This window comes from Halichoerus grypus, chromosome 9 (genome assembly GCF_964656455.1).
Source record: "Halichoerus grypus chromosome 9, mHalGry1.hap1.1, whole genome shotgun sequence".
Taxonomy (NCBI): Eukaryota; Metazoa; Chordata; class Mammalia; order Carnivora; family Phocidae; genus Halichoerus; species Halichoerus grypus.
The window spans coordinates 77,768,611-77,791,992 of NC_135720.1; the positions used below are offsets into that span (position 1 = coordinate 77,768,611).

Here is a 23,382-nt window from a genome sequence, read left to right on the forward strand (position 1 = left end):
CTTGCTAAGTTTACCCATCTGGTAAATTTGCTCAGCAGATATTTCAGAGCCTACTCTTTGTTGGCCCTGACACTCTGCTGGGTCTGAGACTGCAGCTGTGAACAAGACAAGATCTTTATTCTAAAGGAGCTTACATTTTAGTTGTGAAGTCCGGATTTGAACACAGGGTGTCGGATCCTAAAACTTTTCTTCTTAGCTTTCACATTCTCTCCTGCCAAGGACACTACAGAGGAGATGGATAAAACTGTTTCGGTGCCACTTAACAAAGCGGGTGGAGATGTCAACTACGTACTGGAGTGTGCTGTAGGAAAGTAATATTCGTATAGGAATATGGAGATAGGTCAGAGGAAAAACCCTAGGACCCACAGCTCTGTGGTGGGGAATGGGAAGCCTATGCTACGTACCAGTCTTGGTTTATGATCACCTGTAGATAATGTGCAAGGCAACAGCAATGCCATGTACTTGCTGCTACATCTCAAATAGCCTTAAGGATCAGTATTATCTCAGTGTAAAACCCTGCACTGTCCAACATAGTAGCCATTAACCACTTTCAAGTACTTAAAATGTGGCTAGTACAATCAGGGAACTGAATTTTAAATTTTTAAGAATCTTAATTTGAAAATTGCTACCTGATGCAGAGTTACTAGCTCTTTTAAGCATGTTTGGAACAACTTGCATGTATGAATCTAGTTTTTCAACTACATTTTAGGAAATAAATACAGATCAAGTATTTCTGATGAAAATTTAGCATCTGAATTAAGATTTGTTATGATATAAAATGTATAGATTTTGAAAACTTAGCCATTAATTATTTTTAAAATATTGATTACATGCTGAAATGATAATATTTTGGACACATTAGATTAAATATTTAAACTTAGTTTCAACGCCTTTTTTTGTTTTACTTTTTTTATATGTATCTCCCAGGTAATTTTAAATTACATATGTGGCTTGCATTTACTTGTATTGGAGAGTGCTGGTATAATCAAAGGAGCCTGGTGAAGAGTATCTGGTCCCTATATTATTTTATTTCTGGCATCAAAATATTTTCCTAGTATACCTCACTATCCTTTTATCAAAAGTTGTTATATATTACTCGTCATTCTTTCTGTTCTTTCTATTCTATTAATGTTAAGAATCATGCTAATAAGACTGCCAATATTTATTCCTGTAATAGAAATATAAAAATTTTACACATCACTTATATTGTCAGTATATAATTGTGCACATATAACACATTTATTTTCAGAGTATTTCCCATAGTAAGTTTTCATTTATTTTTTTAAAAGATTTTATTTATTTATTTGACAGAGACACAGTGAGAGAGGGAACACAAGCAGGGGGAGTGGGAGAGGGAGAAGCAAGCTTCCCGCTGAGCAGGGGGCCCGATGCGGGGCTCGATCCCAGGACCCTGGGACCATGACCTGAGCTGAAGGCAGATGCTTAACAACGGAGCTACCCAGGTGCCCCCTCCCCCCCACATAGTAAGTAAGTTTTTAAAAATAGAAAGTAAACTTAGGTATTTGTGGGACTGTATTCAAGGACTGACAGATTTTGGGGAGAAATACTTTATATAATATACAATATATATTTTCAGGACAAAAGCAAACATAAAAAGTATAAAAATAAAATGACACAAACACAATATATTTTAGTTGGAATTTCAGAGGTTTTTTCTTTTCTTCTCTTTCCCCTTTACTTCAAAAGTTATAAATACTTTTGAAGCAGCATGTATTGTTGCACTTTTGATTTTTTGTTGTACAGTTAATGAACTTGAGAGTCTGGATGACTGGAGATCATCTATCTGGCCTTCCCATTCTTTCGTTTCTTCTTCTTTGATTAATAAAGGTTTTCCTAAAGTTTGGCCAACAAGGTTACAGACTTCTTGAGCTTTGCGCCATGCGTTCTCAACAGCAACAAGACAGGCTTTTCGTCTTAGGAATTAAATGCAGAGATTATTAATATGACATTCAATGAACTCTAACACTGAATAATTTTAATTAATTGGTAATTTAGTTAAAGATGTACTTAACTTACCGAAGATTCTCAACAGAACCTGGAGTATGATAGAACTGGGGTTGGCTGATGACAACAGAGCTATCTAACTTTTCAATAAGAAAGTTACAAATATTTTGCATTTTTCCAAATTCAGTAAATGTAATGCAGACCTGTAAATGAAATGACACTTGAAATTATTTTCATGGCTGATGCATTCTTTCAAAATTTTCTCTAAATATGAGTAAAAAAAGTAAAGCCAGATAACAATAAGGTCATTTTATAATATGTGACCAATAAGCCTACTTGATCCTTACAACTAAATTATTTTATTACGTTTTATTAAATTTTTTTAAAGTAGTGTCTCTACTTAACTTTTGAACATGTGAAATACAGTTATAATAACTAATGATCTTGTCTGTTAATTCTAACATCTATAGTGGTTCTGGGTGGGTTTGATTTTTTTCCTTATTGTGAGCTTTATTTCCATGCTATTTTGCATGCCAGGTAATCTTTGTAAATTAACTTTACGGGAAGTATTGGATATTCTTGTATTTCTATAAACATTCTTTATTTTTCTAGAACTCAGCTAACTAACTTGGAAACTGATCTCTTTAGGTTTGCTTTTAAGATTTGTTAGGTGGAATTAAAGTAATGTTCAATCTGGCATTATCTCCCCCTAATGAGGCAGGACAGTTCTGTATACTCCACCTCATGCCCTGTGAATCAAGATTGCTGGTTTGGCTGGTGCTGTACCCCAGCCCTGTATGAACGCCAAACACTGTTCCCTCTAATTTTTTGGGTGATTCTTTTTCTAGCCTCAGGTCATTTCTGTACATACATGTGCTGGGTATTCTGCTGAATACTTGAGGGGGTCGGGGGGGTGTCCCCTCTGTAGTCCTCTGAAGACCTGTGTAGCCCTCTACTCTCCTACAAACTCTAGCTGTCTTGTTTGGCCTCTCAATTCCATTTCCTCAATACAAGGAGTTTGCCAAGCTCTGTGTGGGTTCCCTTCCCTTTGAAGCTGCCTGGACACTTAAGACAGTGATCTAGGACATGGTAGGACTTTTTTTTTTTTTTTTAGATTTTATTTATTTATTTGAGAGCAAGAGAGAGCAAGAGAGAGAACAAGTGGGGGGAGGGGCAGAGAGAGAGGGAGAAGCAGGCTCCTCTCTGAGCAAGGAGCCCAATGCTGCATGCTGCACGGGGCTCGATCCCAGGATCCTGGGATCGTGACCGGAGCCAAAGGCAGGTGCTTAACGGATTGAGCCACCCAGGTGCACCAACATGGTAGGACTTCTTGTTTCTTTTTTCTCAGGGATCACTGTGTTTCACTTCCTTATGTCCACTCTTTTGAAAAGCACTGTTTCATATACTTTGTCCATTTTTTGGTTTCAGGTGGGAAGGTAAATCTGGTCCATGTGATTCTATCTTAGCCAAAAGAAGAAGTCTTGTCTGCCTTTTGAAGAGAAGTCTTATAGTGGTTTTTTTTGGTTTCCTTTTTTTTTTTTTTTAAATACTGTATGGTATTAGTCAGAATACCAATCTATTAGTCAAAAATCAATCTCCCCAGGTTTACCCAGGTTGCTAGTTTTTAACCTCTGGATAGTTTAAAAATTTGCATTTCCTTCCTGGTTGAAAATCAAAGCTCCAAAATGCCTGTAGGCTGCCTTTAATAATAAATACAGGGTGCACGTGGGTGGCTCAGTCGCTTGAGCATCTGACTCTTCGGCTCAGGTAATGATCTCAGAGTTGTGAGACTGAGCCCCTTGTTGGGCTCCGGGCTCAGCAGGGAGTCTGCTTGAAGATTCTCTCCCTCTGTTCCTTCCCCCACTTGTGCTGTTTCTCACTCTCAAATAAATAATCTTTAAAAAAGAATGAAAAATACAGGGATGCCTGGGTGGCCCAGTTGGTTAAGCATGCGACTCATTTCAGCTCACATCACGATATCAGGGTTGTGAGATTAAGATTCTCTCTCTCTCCCTCTGCCCCTCCCCACTGCCTGTGTGCTCACTCTCTCTAAAAAAAAAAAAAAAAAAAGACAATCTATCTCATACTTCTGCATAGTTATGCATTTGCATAGTCCATGAAACAGACAGTCCTCTGTCTTTTGTTGCTATATTTAATCTATAACAGTGTCACAGAGGCACTGTACATATATTTCATTACATGTTATGAAATATGGCAAGATTTACAGTGCCTCTGTGGAAGTTGGAAGGTAACTAAATTTGAGAGTTCAAAGGGTTTCTCTGCATGCAGATTAAAGTGATTGAGCATAATAGGTTTCAAGTATCAACAAAAGCAATTCTTTGCTATATAAGTGCCCTTGAATTCAATTTTATTTTTTTTAAAGATTTATTTATTTATTTTAGAGAGAGAGAGTGAATGAGTGTGGGGAGGGGCAGGAGAGGGAGACAGAAACTTTAGCAGGCTCCTTGCTGAGCTCAAAGCCTGATGCAGGGCTTGATCTCAAGAACCTGAGATAATGACCTCAGCGGAAACCAAGAGTCAGACACTTAACTGACTGTGCCACACAGGGGCCCCGAAATAAATTTTATTTTAAAAAATTATTCCAATTTCTACTCTGATAGCTTAAAACAAAAATAATGTTTATAAATATACCTGCTTTGCTGTGAAACATGCTGAATCTTTTGTATGCATCCTTGGTATTCTTTGCTATTAAAAAAAGAAGTATATGGGGGCGCCTGGGTGGCTCAGTCGTTAACCGTCTGCCTTCGGCTCGGGTCATGATCCCAGGGTCCTGAGATCGAGCCCCACATCGGGCTCCCTGCTCGGCGGGAAGCCTGCTTCTCCCTCTCCCACTCCCCCTGCTTGTGTTCCCTCTCTCGCTGTGTCTCTCTCTGTCAAATAAATAAAATGTAAAAAAAAAAAAGAAGTATATGGAAGGAAGGACAGTGAAAATTCCTAAGCAGTTTGCAGAAAAGATACTAATTCTTTCTTCTTCAATTCCCCACCACCTCTAATTATCTGAGGCAAACCTAGTTCCACAGAATCAGGTTTAACATGTGGTACTTACTTGCTCTATTTTTATAAATAACAGGAAAAGCTATCTGTTGAGATCAGCTCCGGAGCTGCTCAAACAAGATTTTCTCTGCCCTGCATCCCTCTCATCACTAGCATGACTTAAAAAGTTAGCAGATGAGCTTTTAGAAGTACATCTACATTGGTAAACAGACTATCAGCTCTTTGTCTTTGTCCCAAACCATGGACAAACTATAGTTTAGGAATGTGTGGGTTAAATAATTAACAAGAAGTAAATTTGGTAGAAAAAACCTGTATTCTGCTTTTTCTAACAGTTTAAGAACTGTTTTAAGCCTTCCAATGCCCTGAACTTCTGCTTTTAAATTCAGCAATGTGGTATATAATCAATACATAGCTAGGTAGAAATACAAGTTAATGAAGCAGAGTCACTTTACTAAAAAATAGAGATGTTGCATCACATTATTTAAAAAGAGCTATTCAGGATAAAAAACTTTCAATCTATCTCATACACTGAAGATAAAAAATTTAAGATAAATTCATATATCATATTCAGAATCCTCATTATATTTTTCATCACAGTAAAATAATGTGATTACAAATGTATACACATACATAGATTTTACTATCTTGTATTAGCTATATTAAATTACAAAACAGATTGATACATAAATGCTTCCCATCTCTTTGGTCAAGAAGAATCATTAGTTTAGAAATTTTAGTACTAAAAAAGAAACTGAACTCCAAAATAGGTGAGTTTTTTTCTTTTTTTTTTTTAAGTAGACTCTACCCCTAACATGGAGTTCTAATTCATGACCCCAAGATCAATCATCACATGTTATGCTGACTGAGCCAGCCAGATACCCCCCAAATAGGTGCGATTTTAAGTGCTTTTGATTAATTTGTCTCCTATTGGATAAATCAAATCTCAGTTTATTAAAAATTTCTGCAAATGAGACTTCTGAATTATTGCTAATCTCAATTACCATAAAGAAACAGGCCAAAAGCCTCTTTAAAAATACTTATAGTTCTAATTTCCCCAAAAGGCAAGTGGATAACACTGAACAAACTACATGTAGTAGGCTAGACACCTTTCAATTCTAAGCAAGATTCTAGAACAGATTATTTTAAAAATTAGTTTGTAAGAAATTAGAAAAGAAAGAAAAAAGGTTTCTATGAGAAGGAAAGAATAGGGCCTTTTGATTCATTTTGTTTCATTGCCATAGGCCTCAAGCAGTTTGCATGCTTTCTTTTCTTTTTCGTATTGCCACAATCTAGTCTTTTCTTCCCTCTTTAAATCTCCCCCGGCTTTCTTGGTCCTGTCTCTGAAGAAAAGAATGTAAGTCTGTCTCATTTTAATGGTCTTCAAGAAGGCATCCAGGAATAACAAAATAAGAACACAGGAATTTAAGACTAAAATCTTACCAGGTTCTCTAAGTACTGAGTTTCTTGACGGGATATTAAGTAGAAAACTCATCTGACTTTTAACTTTGCTTTTATTCTTGGGAGTGAAGTTCACCAACACAATGCTTTTCTTCTAAACTCTTATCTTCTGAACCACTGCCAAATTATTTCTATCCAAAGGCCAATCTATTGAGCATGTAGATTTGAGAGTATTAAGAACAAGTCATGATGTACTAACTTGACTTCCTAGCTGGCAAGTTACCAGAGAAATACTATAGCTATAAAGGATTTATATTTTGCTTATTTAGACAAGTCTTAGTATATACTGACATATAGTCTTCATGGCAACACTGTTGGTTAGTGTCATAGTTGATTAATGCTACTTAATATTTTTATTAATTACACAGATGGGTACACAGATGATCAGATCAGCAGGTGACAGAAAGCTGGCAGGATGGACTATAAACCCTGCTTGATAAAATCAAAATCCAAAAAGATCCTAATAGGCTAGAAATACAAGTCAAATCTCATGGATAAAATTTTACAGAGGTAAACTTAAACTCTTATACTTCATTTTGAAATAGCAATAACGAAGTATAAAATAGGAGAAATATGATTTAAAAGCAGCATATGAGAAAGACAGTTAAATTAATTGTAATTACTAATTATGACTGTGAGCTCAAAAGAAGGTAACAATGTGATGCGAGTGTTAGAAGTTCAGTCTTAAACATTCCCGGATAAAGGAGATAATCGTCTTTCTCTAGTATGGACTGGCTAAATCACAATTAGGACACTATAGCTGTAGGTGCTCTAGATGGAAATTGGTAAGCTCAATAAAGAGTTTGTCTTACTATAAGAAGTGATTAAAGAAACTGGGGATTCTTACCCCTGGAGAAGAAAAAAGGAGTATCAACATGATACTGAACTTCAGGTATCTACCTGAAGGAACAAGTTGTTCTTCTTGGAGAGGTACATAATGGATGAATAGTAGTAAGTCAATTCTCTCTTAATGTTACAAAATTTTGTATTGACTAGATGTCTGAAAATGGAATAAACTTTATATTCATGCACGTACATAGTTTCTAACCTTCAATATTATCTTTAAAATAAAGAGAAGGAGCAGGGTAGGTGGGAGTTTAGATAAAGAATCTCTAAAGTGCCTTTCAGGATGTAAATTTTAGTTATGTAATATGCTACCATCTGATCTTACTTTTTTTTTTTTCTAAAGATTTTGTTTTGACAGAGAGAGACACAGTGAGACACAAGCAGGGGGAGTGGGAGAGGGAGAAGCAGGCTTCCCGCTGAGCAGGGAGCCCGATGCCGGGCTCGATCCCAGGACGCTGGGATCATGACCTGAGCCGAAGGCAGACGCTTAACAATTGAACCACCCAGGTGCCCCTGATCTTACTTTATATATTTAACTGTCCATGAGAATATTGGTATATGTTAGACATTATTTTGTACCTTGTGACCCCTGATCTCCACTGACTGCTGATGCTGACCTAAGAGCAATCATGTATCAGACTGCAGGATATAAGAATTCTGGCTATCAGGGAACACTATACAAAATATAATCAGATTCTCTGAAGAAATTGAGTATAAGACATTAAGAAGTAAGTGTAGCAGAAGGAAGAGGAGCAGTGTTTAGCCAAGTCCTCATTTAGTCATATTCTTACAGCAAAACAAGCAGCTCTAATAACATTTTCTATAACTGCACAGTGAGTCCCTAAAACAACTCGTCTGAAAAACATGCCAGTTTTCCATGAAGCCTGTCTGTGTATTTGCTGGGACCATTCTTTTTCCTCCTTACTTCCTGGTTTTACCTTCACAATAAACCCCATTAACTTAACATAACCTGGGCCCAATGTACATTCACTACAGCCTGAAGTCCTGATAGGTAATAACTACTGGAGGAGTTCCAGAATAACTCCCGGCTTTTGATCTCCATAATATGGAATCTTACTACTCTGTTCTTCATCCTGTTGCGGGTTTTTTTTTTTTTTTTTTTGGACATCCAATCTCTATTGTGAATATCACCCAAAGAGCCCCAAATTGGAAAACCTATTTTAAGAAAACAATTGATATGAGACAATGATATCATAGTGTATATCATAAAAATCATTAAAAATATTAAAACTTTTTACATCTGAGAAGTAACTCCCTTTTTTAAAAATTGAAGTATAGTTGGCATACAATGTTACATTAGTTTCAGGTGTACAACACAGTGATTCAACAAGTCTATACCTTTTTTTTTTTAAAGATTTTAAGTAATCTCTACATCCAACATGGGGCTCCAACTTAACAACGCCAAGATGGAGAGTCACATGCTCCACCAACCAAGCCAGCCAGGTGCCCCAACAAGTCTATGCTCACCAGAAGTGTGGCTACCATCTGTCACTGTACAACACTATTAGAATACTATTGACTATATTTCCTATGCTGTACCTTTCATTTCTGTGACTTACTCCTTCCGTAACTGGAAGCCTGTACCTCCCACTCCCCTGCACCCATTTTGCCCATTCCCCCAGGGCCCCTTCATCCTGTTTTGAAAGATACTTTTCAATCCCAACTACTATAAAATAAATTTTGCCACATGGATCCCTAAAATTATCATGAGCAATTTTAAAATCCCTTGAGATAGTTCAATTAATTGATAATTTTAAGTGGAGAAATCACAAAACTATTAAATAAGTACAGGAGCAACAATGTTTGTAGAAATGACTATCTCAAAGAGGTAAGAAGCCAGGATTCTAATTTCCATTCTAATTCTTGTAATAGTCTTTGAGGAGTCTGAGCCCAAGTTATCTGAGATTAAAGTCACATCTTTAAAATTAGAAAAATAATCTATTATCTGCCTGAAGGTAGGACTAGGTGATTTCTTGAGATATTTCCCACCTCCAAAGATGAAGATTATCTGGGGCACCTGGGTGGCTCAGATGGTTAAGCATCTGCCTTCAGCTCAGGTCAGGATCCCAGGGTCCTGGGATTGAGCCCCATGTCTGGCTCCTGGCTTGGCAGGGAGCCTGCTTCTCCCTCTCCCTCTGCCTCTCTCCTGCTCATGCTCTCTCTCTCTATCTCTATCTCTCTGTCTCAAATGAATAAATAAAATCTTTAAAAAAAAAAGATAAAGATTATCTGACTAGATAAATAAGAGTCCACTCTAACTCCATTCTTGTTTGCTTTCTGTGATGAGGAGGCAGTATGGACCTAGCACGTATCCCAAGATGTTTGGAAGCTTGAAACAAAGAGCAGTCCTATAACCTAACCACAATTATAACATACTCTGATTTCATAATATCCTGATTATAAAATCTTTAAAGATAAGTAAAAAGTATAGGCAGTTGTAGGAACTAAATGTTATCATTGAGTGTACAAAAAATATTTTGTTCTTTTTTAATTTGGGCAAAGGGTTAGTGCCTTTTTATTTTTTTTTTATTTTTAAAATTATTTATTTTAAAGATTTTATTTTATTTTTAAAGATTTTATTTATTTATTTTAGAGAGAGGGACAAAGAGAGCACGAGCAGAGGGGAGAGGTAGAGGGGGAGGGATAAGCAGGCTCCCTGCTTAGCAGGGAGCCTGACATGGGGCTTGGGGCTCCATCCCAGGACCCTGAGATCATGACCTGAGCTGAAGTCAGACAGACGCTTAACCAACTGAGCCACCTAGGTGCCCCTTAAAGATTTTATTTTTGGGGCGCCTGGGTGGCTCAGTTGGTTAAGCGACTGCCTTTGGCTCAGGTCATGATCCTGGAGTCCCTGGATTGAGTCCCGCATTGGGCTCCCTGCTCAGCAGGGAGTCTGCTTCTCCCTCTGACCCTAACCCCTCTCATGTGCTCTCTCTCATTCTCTCTCTCTCAAATAAATAAATAAAATCTTAAAAAAAAAAAAAAAAAAGATTTTATTTTTAAGTAATCTCTACACCCAACATGGGGCTTGAACTCACAACCCCAAGATCAAGAGTTGAAAGCTCTACCGACTAAGCTAGCCAGGTGCCCCAAGTGTTTTTTATTTTTAAAGATTTATTTATTCCTTTTAGAGAGAGAGAGTGTGCATGCACATGTGGGGAGGGGGGCAGAGGGAGAGAGAGAATCTTAGACTCCCTAGTGACTCTAAGTTCAAGACCTGAGCCAAAATCAAGAGTCCAATGCTTAACCAACTAAGCCACATGGGCACCCACAAGAGGTTTTTATATTTAAATAAAATTTAACTTACCACAACACAGTAAAATTGCATTACAAAAGAAAAGAATGTTGAAAAATGTTTCAATCCTTATGTTAGGACTTTATTAATTTGCTTTTTATCTGAGAAGAAATTTCTCTCCTACAGTGTTTCCTGCTCACAAAGTGTTAACTTTACTAAAATTTTATTAGGTGGCAATTAACTGCCACTTCCTTCTTGCTATATTTATTCCATTTCAAAATGATTTCTCTCAAATAAATCTCATTAAAATTTATTTTAAAAGCTCACACAGGGGCACCTGGCTGGCTCAGTGGGAAGAGTATGCGACTCTTGATCTTGAGGTCGTGAGTTCGAGCCCCATGTTGGGTGTAGAGATTACTAAAAAAAAAAAAAAAAATAAAAATAAGTAAACAAAAAAACCCCACAGATATTAACACCAAAAATGATTTTGAGAAAAATAATTTTTATCAATACCATGAGAAGCATTTCTCCTGTACATTTCAAGAATAAAAATAAATGCAAATTGTCCCCACAAAGTCATGCTGTTTCCAATTATTTGTTATGATAAGTACATACCTCTGCTTCCATATGATAAGCATTTTCCACTCTTCTAAAGTCCTTTGTCACAGTTACATTTTCTGCCTGAAGCACAAAGTACAAGAGTATGATTACTAAAAGGTTTGGCTACTAAATGCAATGACTCTAAAACATAAAGTAGAAACCTGAACTTATTAAAATCAGAATGACAGAGTACAGAAAGAACTGGTTTGCCTGATGTTTAAAACTTCCTTAAAAGTTACATAAAATAACTTTAAAGTCTACAAATATTTGCTGAAAATTTCATAACTGTCACTCCATTTGTAGTAATTTTTACATTAGCTTGTACAAAAAGTATGAACTTAGAGAGGTATACATATGAGGAATTATTTGTACATAAAGCATTTTGAATGTTACAGGAGTGTCTGCTGATCATGCTAAATAAACCTAAATTTGTTTCACCGTAGATATATTCCTGGTAATGTTTGGCTGGTGGGCTCCCACACAAAATATGAGATTTTCTGCTTATCTATAAGGTAATGGTTCCTAAGCAGAAGGCAATTTTGCATCCCAGGGAAATCTGTTAATGTCTGGAGACATACTCGATTGTTAAAATGGGCTAGGGGAGTACGCTACCGTGATGCAGTAAGTAGACAGTGTGAATAAATGCTCCTGTTTGCCAGGAACTGAGGAGGTTCCTAAGACATGGGACTGTCAGCTGCAAAACTGGGACAGTCCCCAGTAAATCAGGACAAGTTGGTTACCTGATGGGTAGGGCCAGGAATATAGCTAAATATTCTACAATGTATAGAACAGCTTCCCATAACAAAGAATTATCTAGTCCAGGATGTTAAAAATAGTGCTGAGATTAGGAAATCCTGCCATATTGGGTACAAACTAAAAAATACTAAAATATTCCAGCCTAGTCCATTAAGTTTTCCCAAGTAAGCTCCTGGGAAGCTATTTTATATCCAAATTTTATAAAGGGCAGATTTTAAAACACAAAATGGTCAGTATAAGAATAACTACTTAAGTCTATGAAGGCAGCAAGGTAACATTCTCAATAGGTATAAAAAACCATGTTATGGCAGGAGTAAACTTAAAAAGGATAAACATGAAGAAAACCATAAAACTTTATATAAAAAAATGCTTGAATACATGGACCCGATACAATATTATAAAATCAGCAATTCTCCTGAAATTAATATATAAACAATGCAAAATATGAACAGAAGTTTTATTTGGACTGTAGAGTTTTATACTGTCTGGATTTTCTGATCGTATCCCCATGGTGTCATTTAACATGTCCCTTGCAGAAAGGAAATCTTTTTAGTAGAAAAGTAATGAGGGGAGAAGTTGCCCTACAAATGTTTTACAAAGATATAATAATTTAATAATGTGGTACTAATGTAGGAACATAACCAGGATGAAAAGAACTAGTATTCTGAAACTGATCCAAGAATGTCTGAAGATTGCAAATATAATACCAGTAACATTTCAAACCAGTAGGCACAAGAAGCAATATGGAATCCTCATGTCATACATTCTGCCCCTACTTTCTCTAAGTAGCAACTATGTGGCTCAAGGTAAATCCTAATAGGTCTAAAATAGGTCACACCTAACTTGCTACAAGATTAGGTTAAAAATGGGGAGAAATCCAAATCTAAGCTAATTAGTATATGCCATTTCTCTGGCCACAAAGACAAATTTAGGTTGTCCATTTACAGTGAACTATAGGAATATTTTTTATGTGGTTGCAGGAAATAAGAACTATTGTCTTTCTTATTATGGTACAGTATGTGGTGTAAGGCTTGGGAATGTTGCAGCCATTTTGGTATCATGCAGGAAGCTGCAGGAAAGCCAGGAGAACTGCATCAAATATAGAGGCTTGGGGCGCCTGGGTGGCTCAGTCGTTAAGCCTCTGCCTTCCGCTCAGGTCATGATCCCAGGGTCCTGGGATCGAGCCCCATGTCAGGTTCCCTGCTCCGCGGGAAGCCTACTTCTTCTTCTCCCACTCCCCCTGCTTGTGTTCCCTCTCTCACTGTGTCTCTCTCTGTCAAATAAATAAATAAAATCTAAAAAAAAAAAAAAGAAATAGAGCCTTGACCATTGCATACCTGAAGCGCATATTACCCATTTAAGGTTACGTAAAGCAATACTTTTATTTTTTTTTATTTATTTAAAAATGTTTTAATACTTTTTACTTTTAAAGGCAATTCCAATTAGGTTCTTGCACAAGCAGTAAGGGATAAGATTTCAGTACATGATTTCAGTATAGCAACTGACCATTTAGGAGAAAATAAAACCCTTTTCCTTACACCAAAATAAATTCCAACACAGCAAATATTTAATGTAGTATAAAGGGTCCCTAAAGGTTCCAGGAAATATTAGTTAATGGTTATATAACCTTAAGCTTCCGAAGGACCCAATAAGTGTTACACCAAAGGCAAGAAACATACAGAAAAGATTAATGAATTTGACTAAATAAAACGTAAAAATTTTGAATGTTCAATACTGTAAAAAGTTATATGGCAAATATGAAATTGGGAAAATTTTTGCAATACATGAAAGACAGAATTATTGATAATCTTAATTTTAACATTCCATTAAATTAATCTTGAAAAAGAAGGACAAAGCTAGAGGTATCACAATCCCAGATATCAAGATATACTACAAAGCAGCAGTAATCAGAACAGTAAATATTGGCACAGAAATAGACACATAGATCAATGGAATGGAAGAGAGAGCTCAGAAATAATCCCACACTTACATGGCCTATAACAATCTACAACAAAGGATGCAAGAATATACAATGGGATAAAGGCAGTCTCTTCAACAAATGGTGCTGGGAAAACTGAACGGCTACATGCAAAAGAATGAAACTGGACCACTTTCTCACATCATACATAAAAATAAACTCAAAATGGATTAAAGACCTAAATGTGGGACCTGAAACCATAAAATTCCTAGAATAAAACATAGGGACCTGAAACCATAAAATTCCTAGAAGAAAACATAGGCAATAATTTCTTTGACATTAGCCATAGAAACATTTGTCTAGATATGTCTCCTCTGGCAAGGGAAACAAAAGCAAAATTAAACTATTGGGACTATACCAAAATCAAAAGCTTTTACACAGGGAAGGAAACCATCAACAAAACAAAAAGGCAATCTACTGAATGGGAGAAGATAATCTGCAAATGATATATCCCATAAGGGGTTAATATCCAAAACAGATAAAGAATTTATACAACTCAGCACCACAAAAACAAATAATCTAATTAAAAAATGGGCAGAGGACCTGAATAGACATTCTTCCAAAGAAGGCATCCAGATGGCCAACAGACACATGAAAAGATGCTCAACATCACTCATCTCAGGGAAATGCAAATTAAAACCATAATGATAATGAGATATCACCTTATATCTGTCAGAATGGCTAAAAAACACAAGAAATAACAAATGTTGGTGAGGATGTGGAGAAAAGGAACCCTTGTACATGACTGGTGGGAATGCAGACTGGTGCAGCCACTGTGGAAAACAGTATGGAGGTTCCTCAAAAAGTTAAAAATAGAATTACCGTATGATCAGTAATTCCACTACTGGGTATTTACCCAAAGAAGACAAAAACACAAATTCAAAAAGATATCTGCATCCCTATGTTTATTGCAGCATTATTTATAATAGTCAAGATATGGAAGCAATCTAAGTGTCCATCTTTAGGTGAATGCATAAAGAAGATGTGAGACAGACATTCAGACACACACACACACACACACACACACACACACTGGACTATTACTCAGCCATAAAAAAAGAAAGAAATCTTGCCATTTGCAACAATATGGATGTTTCTAGAGTATATAATGCTAAGTAAGATAAGTTAGCCAGAAAAAAGACAAATACCATATGATTATACTCATATGCAGAATTTAAAAACCAAAGCAAATGAACAAACAAACAAAAGAGACAAAAAAGACTCAACTACAGAGAACAAACCAGTGGATGCCAGAGGGAAGTGCGGAATAGGTTATAGATAGAGCGATAAAATGGATTAAGAGTACAATTATCTTGATGAGCACTGAGAAATGTACAGAATTGTTGAATCATTATACTGCACAGCTGAAACTAATTTTTTTAAAACTTCCCATAAATTAATGAAGAAAAGACAATAGAAAAAATGGACAAAGTATTACGAATTGGCAATTTACATGAAAAAAAGCTTAGCCTCAGTGTAAAAAAGAGTAAAACACAGGAAATGACAGTAACATTTTTTTGACTACTGAATTGGCAAAGTTAAAAAAGAAAATAATACCCACTATGCCAAGGATATATTTATAGTGAAGATGTAAACTTTTCATCCTAGACTGTAATTTTTCATAAGCCTTAAAAGTATGTATAAGCCAGGAATTAATGTCTAAAAAACATAATTAAAAACATGTATAAATATCTAGCAACAAGGATATTCATTGTGTCACCATTTTTAATAATGAAAAACTGAAGCCAACTCATATGATGCGTTCAATCTATTCCTACTACTCCCTATCTTAATTTGAACGCACCCAGAAATGGACCCTGATACAAGGATGTGAGTACAAGCACTTAATTTTTAAGATGATCCCAAGAAATACTATAGGAGAGTGGGAAGTGAAACGAAAGGAAGGCAAGCCATTAAAGTATGCATTGTCAAGGAGTCACTACTGCGGGCCACTGGAACTTATTCCTGCAGAGAAACTCTGGGAACCAGGGCAGAACACATGCCTCCGTTATCCTGCCCAAGGGGTAAAGTCTCTTTCCACTCACTCCCCTCAGTTGTTAGTTGAAGGCTGCTAGAGCTTGAGAAGGATTGTTAATTCTCTGGCACTACTGGCTGGCCCACTTGGAGGTGGAGCCAGGAAAAACTGCATCAGGGAAAAACTGGCAAGGAATTCACAAGTGTTGGCAGATGGAAGTTGGGCCTGTATGCACACAAATGTGAAGTGCCAAGGGATACAAGTGTGGGGTATCAATAGCATCTGCTACATCCCCTACTTAAAACTCAATCACCCACTGCCAAGACAATAAAGCAGCAACATACTACAGTGGGTAAGAGCAAGAGCTTTGAGGTCAAAATTCTTGACTGGAGTCTAAACTCTGCCACCTCCTAGCTGTTTGACCTTGGGCAACCTACCTGCCAATAATCACTCTGATCCTGAGAGTTCTCATCTCTAAATAGCAACTGAAATGCCAGTTTCATGTCAAATGAGACAACATTTGTAAAAGGTCTAGCAATTAAGCAGGTTTTTTTTTTTTTTTAATCACCAATAATATCCAAACTCCTCAATATAGCAAACAAGGCCTTCCTCCATGTTCTGTCTACAGCTTTCTTCTTCAGTCTTATCTTGATTCTCCTCCATTTCCCCCAGGTACTCCTGTGTCCTAGCCAAAATGAACTGCATATAGTGCTCTGAATACACATACTTGCTGCATTCTAGCGTGGAACTGGAATGCTTTACTTTCAGTCACTGTTCAAGATCTGACACAAAGAGTCACTCACTTCCATTATGAAATCTTTCTGGAATTTCTCAAGTAAAATGAACATTATCTCCTTTCTTATTCTACTGTATTGTCTCATGTACATGTTTTCTTCACAACACTTCTATATATTAGTCTATTCCTATCATAAGACTCCTTCAGCACAGTGCCTAAGTTTTACTCATTCTCTATTTTTGGTGCCCAGCAACATGCACCTATTACACATTTATTGAAAAAAAAATACAATTATGAGTAGGCAAATATTAAAGCTTACAGCCTATGGAGGGAACATATAAACCAGAAAGCAAAATAATTACATATCACATTAAATGCTATTTTAAAATGAACAGTGATAGGAAATGCTTAAAAAATGTTTGATGGTTGAATAAGTAAATACTGCTTAGAACTTAAAACATTTTTCTATGAAAACAACACTAAAAATGAGGGTATGCCTTCACATGTGAAACTATATATGATCATAAAATAACCTATAGTTGATCTATCATGTAGTTGAATAGTTTATTTAGTGCTTCATTTTTTTCTTTTAGTCATTCAAAAACCATTTTTTGAGTATATATTATGTGATGTGTATAAAGCATAACCCATGAATGCAAAGCAAGTGACAGAAAATGGTCCGAGCTCTGGAGAGGTTTAGAATATGAAGGAGACAACAGTAAAGCAACAATTAAAATACAGAATGGTAAGTTGTTTTTTTTTCTTGATGTAGTGTTCCATGATTCATTGTTTGCGTATAACACCCAGTGCTCCATTCAGTACGTGCCCTCTTTAATACCCATCACCAGGCTAACCCATCCCCCCACCCCCCTCTCCTCCAGAACCCTCAGTTTGTTTCCCAGAGTCCACAGTCTCTCATGGTTCGTCTCCCCCTCCAATTTCCCCCTCTTCATTTTTCCCTTCCTACTATCTTCTTTTTTTTCTTTTTTTTTTTTAAACATATAATGTATTACTTGTTTCAGAGGTACAGGTCTGTGATTCATCAGTAAGTTTTATTACAAGTGGGGAATGGAGTGTGGTATGGAAGAGACTAGTGTTATGTTAGAAAAGGAATGTCAAGGAGGTGAGCTTGGCTGGTTGTTAAAGGAAAAAATGGGAGTCAGCTAGTCAAGGAGGGAAGAGAGATGACAGAAAATGACAGAGAATTAGGCTCCACCTATGAAGAAGGAATCTGGAATATGAGGAGACCTTTAAGTAGGGGAGGGATGTTTAAAAACCCAAAACTCCAAAGTCTAAAATGAATAAAGACTGTGAAAACTCATAATTCATCCTCAAAAGTAACATAAATGATTTTTTGAATTATCTACTGAACAGATTACCTACATGACTGTTTTCTTCCATTAGCAGAGATAATTGGGAGATTACTGACCTTCTATGTCTTGCCTTGAACACTGAACCCTAATGTAATTATTAAGTTAGATGTAGTAATTTATTGCTTTACATATTAGAAGTTACAGCCATGTGAGCTTGGTATACATTTTATGTAAATAACTTAAGAATTAGTTATATTATGTGAACAGCACTGCAGCACTAGCAACAGTTTTGAGGAAATTTTTTCTACATATTAAACCATTTAATTCACATTGTTTATAATTAGCATTTGAATTCTTTTAAACTGTAAAGTCATTGAGACATCTTTTCCAAATGACTTTCTAAATAACTCTTATGTTTATAAATGCAGTACAAATATATTTTTTCCTTAAAATAAAGACTTGCTTTTTGGGCCCGTGCCATGTCTAACAAAAGACAGGAAGCACTTTTATGAACTTGGTGTTACCCTGGATAAATCACAACTCTGGCCTTTTGAGTCCTACTGTGTAAAATGAGGGAATTGAGATAGTTGACCCACTCTATGGCTTCTAATTTTCTTGCATTCTAATTATCTGGAGCCAACTATGGTTGGAACAAATGTAGATTTTAGTTTCAGGAAGACAAGAGTTCAAATGCCATCCTAGCTGAAGTTTAGAGCATTATTTAACCTCTTTAAATCTAAATGGGGATATTAAAACCTGCCTAACAGAGCTGTTGTTCAGATTAAATAAAGCTGGTTCATTTTTTTCTTCTTAGAAGTAGAGTTGAGGTAAGATTTATTTAGTGTCTGTTTCATGGACATCTCTGGTAAGTAGAGGTATTTCATTTATGTGGCATCTACAATATACTGGCTTAATTGTTTTGAAAGTTAAAACTCAAATAATTGCAGAAATTCTTTATGTCTTTATTAAACGATAATGGATGCAATTTTCCTCCCCACGTTACTGTTTGCAAAAAATACTGAAGAACCACTCCATGCGAAGCTTAACATGGTTGGGAGAGAGCAGGCCGAGTTTTCACTTGTTAATTGTATGGTGCAGAATCAAAACAAAGACTGACTTACATCTAATGTGTCAAGTCTAACAGTTCATCATATCGAGGTTAAAAACAAAATTATTGCGGCAAATATCGCCAAATAAAAACCTACTCGATTTGCATTCTTGTACTTTATAAGTCACTGCGGCCAATGACGACTTTGTTGGCCGAAGTTTCACTCCGCCAGGTTCTGGCGCTCTGTGAGACCAACGAGACGAATGTGCCCCGGACACTCAAGACCCTGCCCACCTCCACCAGGCTCCAGGGACCGTTGGGGCCGGAACCTCCGCCTCCGGTTTTTGCGGTCCGGCCGGAGGCCTCCCCTACGAAGCTCTCACCTGCAGGCCCTGCTGCCGGAGGCTCTGCGTGATGTAGTCCAGGCGGCGGCAAACGCTCTTCTTGGCCTCAGCCGCCGCCTCCTTGGTGCTGCTCACTAACACCGCCACCTGCGCCCGGTCCGGGCTCGCGGACACGTCCGCGGTGCCGCTTACGTGCACCTCGCGGGTGGCAGTTTGGGTCTGTGCTGAGGCGGGGGGGCGGCGGAGGCCGGGCAGCGACTCACCGCCCGAGACCACGTTGTTCTCCCGGCCCCGGTCAGCCCAGGGAACCAGTTCCACGAACACCCGCGACTGAGGGCCCTGTTGTAACGACATGGTGATGGTGGCTGTGTTTCCATAGCAACGCAGAGCCTACGGTGGCCGAAGGAGCCAAAGCGCCCCAGGGCTTTCTTGTGCGCGGCGCAAAGGATTCCGGGATGGGCTTGGAAGCCCCTGAGTTTCTTGAGGGTGCGAGCTGTGAGTAGGATTTTGCCGTACCTCCTTTACAAGGTGTTGGCTGGGCACGTCATTATAGTTTTTAGCGTGTTTACCTTAGGGCTTTCAAAATCTTAGTGAGTTTTCTCTGCGGCCTCCCTTTTATTTTATTTTATTTTATTTTTTAAATGTTATTATGTTATGTTAGTCACCATACAGTACATCATTGGTTTTTGATGTGGTGATCCACGATCTGTTGTTTTCGTATAACACCCAGTGCTCCGTGCAGTACGTGCCCTCCTTAATACCCATCACCGGGCTAACCCATCCTCCCTCCCCCTTCCCCTCTAGAACCCTGTTTGTTTCTCCGAGTCCACAGTCTCTCATGGTTCATCTCTCCGCCTTCCCATGCCCACCGCCGCCTGACCCCCTGACTAGCGTACCTCCGAGGAAGCTCCAGAGAGGCCAGGCTGGGCAAAGTGGGATTGCTTTTATATTTCTGTGAGGCCGGTCTGCGATTGGCCCCCGCCTTGTCTAATTTGACTTTACCGTTCCTCTTGGACACAGCTTTTTGAGGCTCCACAGCGCCGTGGTACGGGAGAGATTTCTGTTGGAATGAACTGCTTTCTGCCAGTTCGATCTTGGGAGTTTATAATTCCTCGAGTTTCAGTTTCATTGTCTTTAAAGTATATGGATAATACATTTCACATTTACAGTATGGTTTTAAGTGCTTGCCATATGGGAAGCAAAGAAAAAATAATGGATAGCCAATACTAGTAATAGATCTGACATAATTTCGGCTCTTGAATTTTCTCTAAAGTCTCTAGAATGGTTCTGGCTTTGAATATGGACAGGAGAGACTCAATAGGTATCAAAGTACATTCACCATGAACATTGTTGGTCCAGTACAACTTAGATCTTATCTGTACCCCTTTCTTGAGAGAAAAACACAAACTTCAACCCATTGATCCCCATTAGGGGGTATTTCTTCTTACCACTAAGCATGTAAAAGGTACTTTTACACAGATAGCACCCCTTTTGTCCCATGAGGAAAAAAAAAAACACCCTTTTTAAAATAACTAATTAAAAAAAGGAAGACAACCAATCTCTTGAAAAGAGACTGAAAAAGCCAACTGACAATCCTCATGAAGTTCGTTCTCTATAATTTTTCTCTTATTTTTGATTAGTAAGATAAAAAAATTCAAGTAAATCAGATGGTACCCCCTTCACTCTTTCATTTGGTTCATATCTGGGTTAAAGTAATTTTGTATCTATTTTGATGTTTATTGTTAGCTAAAACCGATTATGTGGTTTTTTTTTTTTTTTTTTTTTTTAAAGATTTTTTATTTATTTATTTGAGAGAGAGAGAATGAGAGACAGAGAGCATGAGAGGGAGGAGGGTCAGAGGGAGAAGCAGACTCCCTGCCGAGCAGGGAGCCCGATGCGGGACTCGATCCCGGGACTCCAGGATCATGACCTGAGCCGAAGGCAGTCGCTTAACCAACTGAGCCACCCAGGCGCCCCCGATTATGTGGTTTTTTAATTCAAGAACTTTTCCTCCGTAAATTTTTGTAATTTTAAACCTCCAAAGTACCGTGTCTTGAATTTGATGGAAAATTCTTTTTCCCTAATGATAAATGTGGAACAATATAATCTTCAAAATGAATTATTGAATGAATGAATGTCATTAGTACAAAACAACAGGGGTTTTAACTGCATATAAGTATTTAGATATACTTAATAGATTAAAATAAATGGGAAAATGAGTAAATAGTATGGGGATAATTGATTAGTTATATGAAAAAAGAATTGATCTGTATCTTACATCATACACTGAAAGTAAAATTCAGATGAGATAAAAAAATTGGAAGAAGATAAAGGTGAACATAAATATACTGGAAAATGGAAGAACTTAATATCTACCTACCATATATCTATCATCTTTTATCTGTCATCTATCCATCCATCCATCCATCTATTCATCCATCATATCTATCTATCTACCTACCTATTATCTATCAATCAATCTATTATCTATCCATCCATCCTATCTACCTATCAGTTATCCATCTCTATATTATCTATCCATCCATCCTATGTATCACTTATCTACCTATGATCTATCCATCCATCCATCCATCCATCCATCATATCTATTTAACATCTATCTATCATCTATCATCTGTCTATATCTAGCTAATTATGTGTGGACTAGAAAAAATGGAAGAACTTTCTAAGCACAATTTCAAATGTAGCAACCATAAAGGTTTAAAGAATTTTACTACACTAAAAAAATTTTAGTATATAAAATAAAACAGAAAGGTGGGGGGGGCAAAATAAATTGGGAAAAATATTTGTATAAAAGGCTAATAACCTTAATGTTTAGAGAACTCTTACCAGAAGAAAATAAAAGAAAAATGGATAATGAACACAGGCAAACTGAATTAGTCAGCTAGGCCTGTTGTAACAACATACTACAGATTGGTGGCTTAATAGAAATTTATTTTCTCACGGTTCTAGAGGCTAAAAGTCCAGGATCAAGATGTCCACAGTTTTAGTGTTTCCTGAGGCCTCTCTCCTAAATTTGCAGGCAGCCTTCTCATTGTGTCTTTCCATGACCTTTCTTATGTTGGCAAGCATCCCTGGGGTTTCTACCTCTTCTTGCAAGAGCACCAGTCCTACTGATTTGAGCTCCATGCTTGTAACCTAATTTAACCTTAATTTCTTCTTTAAAGGCTCTATCTCTAAATACAGTCACAATACAGGGGATAAGTACTTCAACATATGAATGAGAAGGGGGAGACACATAATTCATACAACACAAACCAATAAAGCAGAAATACTATAGTCTGTATCATGAGGGAAAAATGAAAAATGTTTATTTTCACCAGTAGTTAAAGAAATGCAAATTTAATTATAGTGAACTAACTTTTTTTGGATCAGTCATTTTGGAAAATAATAAAGGCAATGGGAATAAAGATGGAATAGAAAAAAGAGTAATTTTGAAAGAGAAATGAAATTGTTCTTGGTGACAGAACTATATAGTAAATAAGAGAGAAGGATAAGCCAAAGATGACTGTGAGGTTTTCAGCCAGGATAACTGGGAGAATAAATGAGGATGTTGGAGTTTATTTGTTCAGCTTATAAGGACTTGGTTCTCCCTCAGGGTCAAGGCAAAGCTTCTAGCAACCATTTTTAATAAGATGACTCTCTCCACAATTTGTTTGGATCCGGCATAGGCACCCTATTCAAGCTGAGCCAGTTAGAGGTGTATTTTTTTTGGCTTTGTTTATTTGTTTATTTTGGTTTTTAGCATTGGAATTTATATTTACACCAAATTTAAAAAATTAAGTCTTTCAGATGGTGGACCATGACATGCATTCTTTTTTCTTTTATTAAATTCAATTAGCCAACTTATAGTATATCATTTGTTTCAGATGTAGTGTTCAATAATTTATTAGTTTCATATAACACCCAGTGCTCATCACATCTCATGCTCTCCTTAATGCCCATCACCCAGTTACCCTATCCCCCTGCCACCTCCCCTCCAGCAACCCTCAATTTATTTCCTATAGTTAAGAGTTTCTCATGGCTTTTCTCCCTCTCTGATGACTTCCCATTCAGTTTTCCCTCCCTTCC

At 37.2% G+C, this 23,382-nt stretch overlaps 2 protein-coding genes across 20 annotated transcripts in view; one reads left to right on the forward strand and one right to left on the reverse strand.

Moving 5' to 3' along the window:
* Positions 1 to 23,382, forward strand: part of LOC118529283 (uncharacterized) — a 511,719-nt gene that overhangs the window by 11,844 nt on the left and 476,493 nt on the right. For 10 of the 19 annotated variants that reach the window (XM_078055065.1, XM_078055067.1, XM_078055066.1 and 7 more), the window contains exon 1: positions 19,663 to 19,785. The exons of 2 other annotated variants lie outside the window; for them this stretch is intronic. In XM_078055065.1, the coding sequence (XP_077911191.1) occupies positions 19,746 to 19,785 (40 nt within the window). In that variant the 5' untranslated portion in view covers positions 19,663 to 19,745. Of the gene's footprint in view, positions 1 to 19,656; positions 19,786 to 20,119; positions 20,336 to 23,382 lie in introns of those variants that run through there. 7 more of the 19 variants (XR_013441213.1, XR_013441214.1, XR_013441209.1 and 4 more) reach the window with 2 other exon arrangements.
* IRAK1BP1 (interleukin 1 receptor associated kinase 1 binding protein 1) lies at positions 1,218 to 19,724 on the reverse strand. The gene is made up of 4 exons (XM_036082209.2): positions 19,330 to 19,724; positions 11,156 to 11,221; positions 2,038 to 2,168; positions 1,218 to 1,934 (listed from the first exon to the last, which is right to left on the reverse strand). The coding sequence occupies exons 1-4, from the start codon at positions 19,642 to 19,644 to the stop codon at positions 1,664 to 1,666; spliced, it is 783 nt and encodes a 260-aa protein (XP_035938102.2). The 5' UTR covers positions 19,645 to 19,724; the 3' UTR covers positions 1,218 to 1,663.

Excerpts from the sequence above, each read along its gene's own strand:
- IRAK1BP1 (XM_036082209.2), bottom strand. The coding sequence starts at position 19,644 with ATGTCGTTACAACAGGGCCCTCAGTCGCGGGTGTTCGTGGAACTGGTT. Across the intron at positions 11,222-19,329 it reads TCCGGCAGCAGGGCCTGCAG|GCAGAAAATGTAACTGTGAC; the intron begins GTGAGAGCTTCG and ends TTTGTGCTTCAG. Across the intron at positions 1,935-2,037 it reads GGTTCTGTTGAGAATCTTCG|ACGAAAAGCCTGTCTTGTTG; the intron begins GTAAGTTAAGTA and ends TTAATTCCTAAG.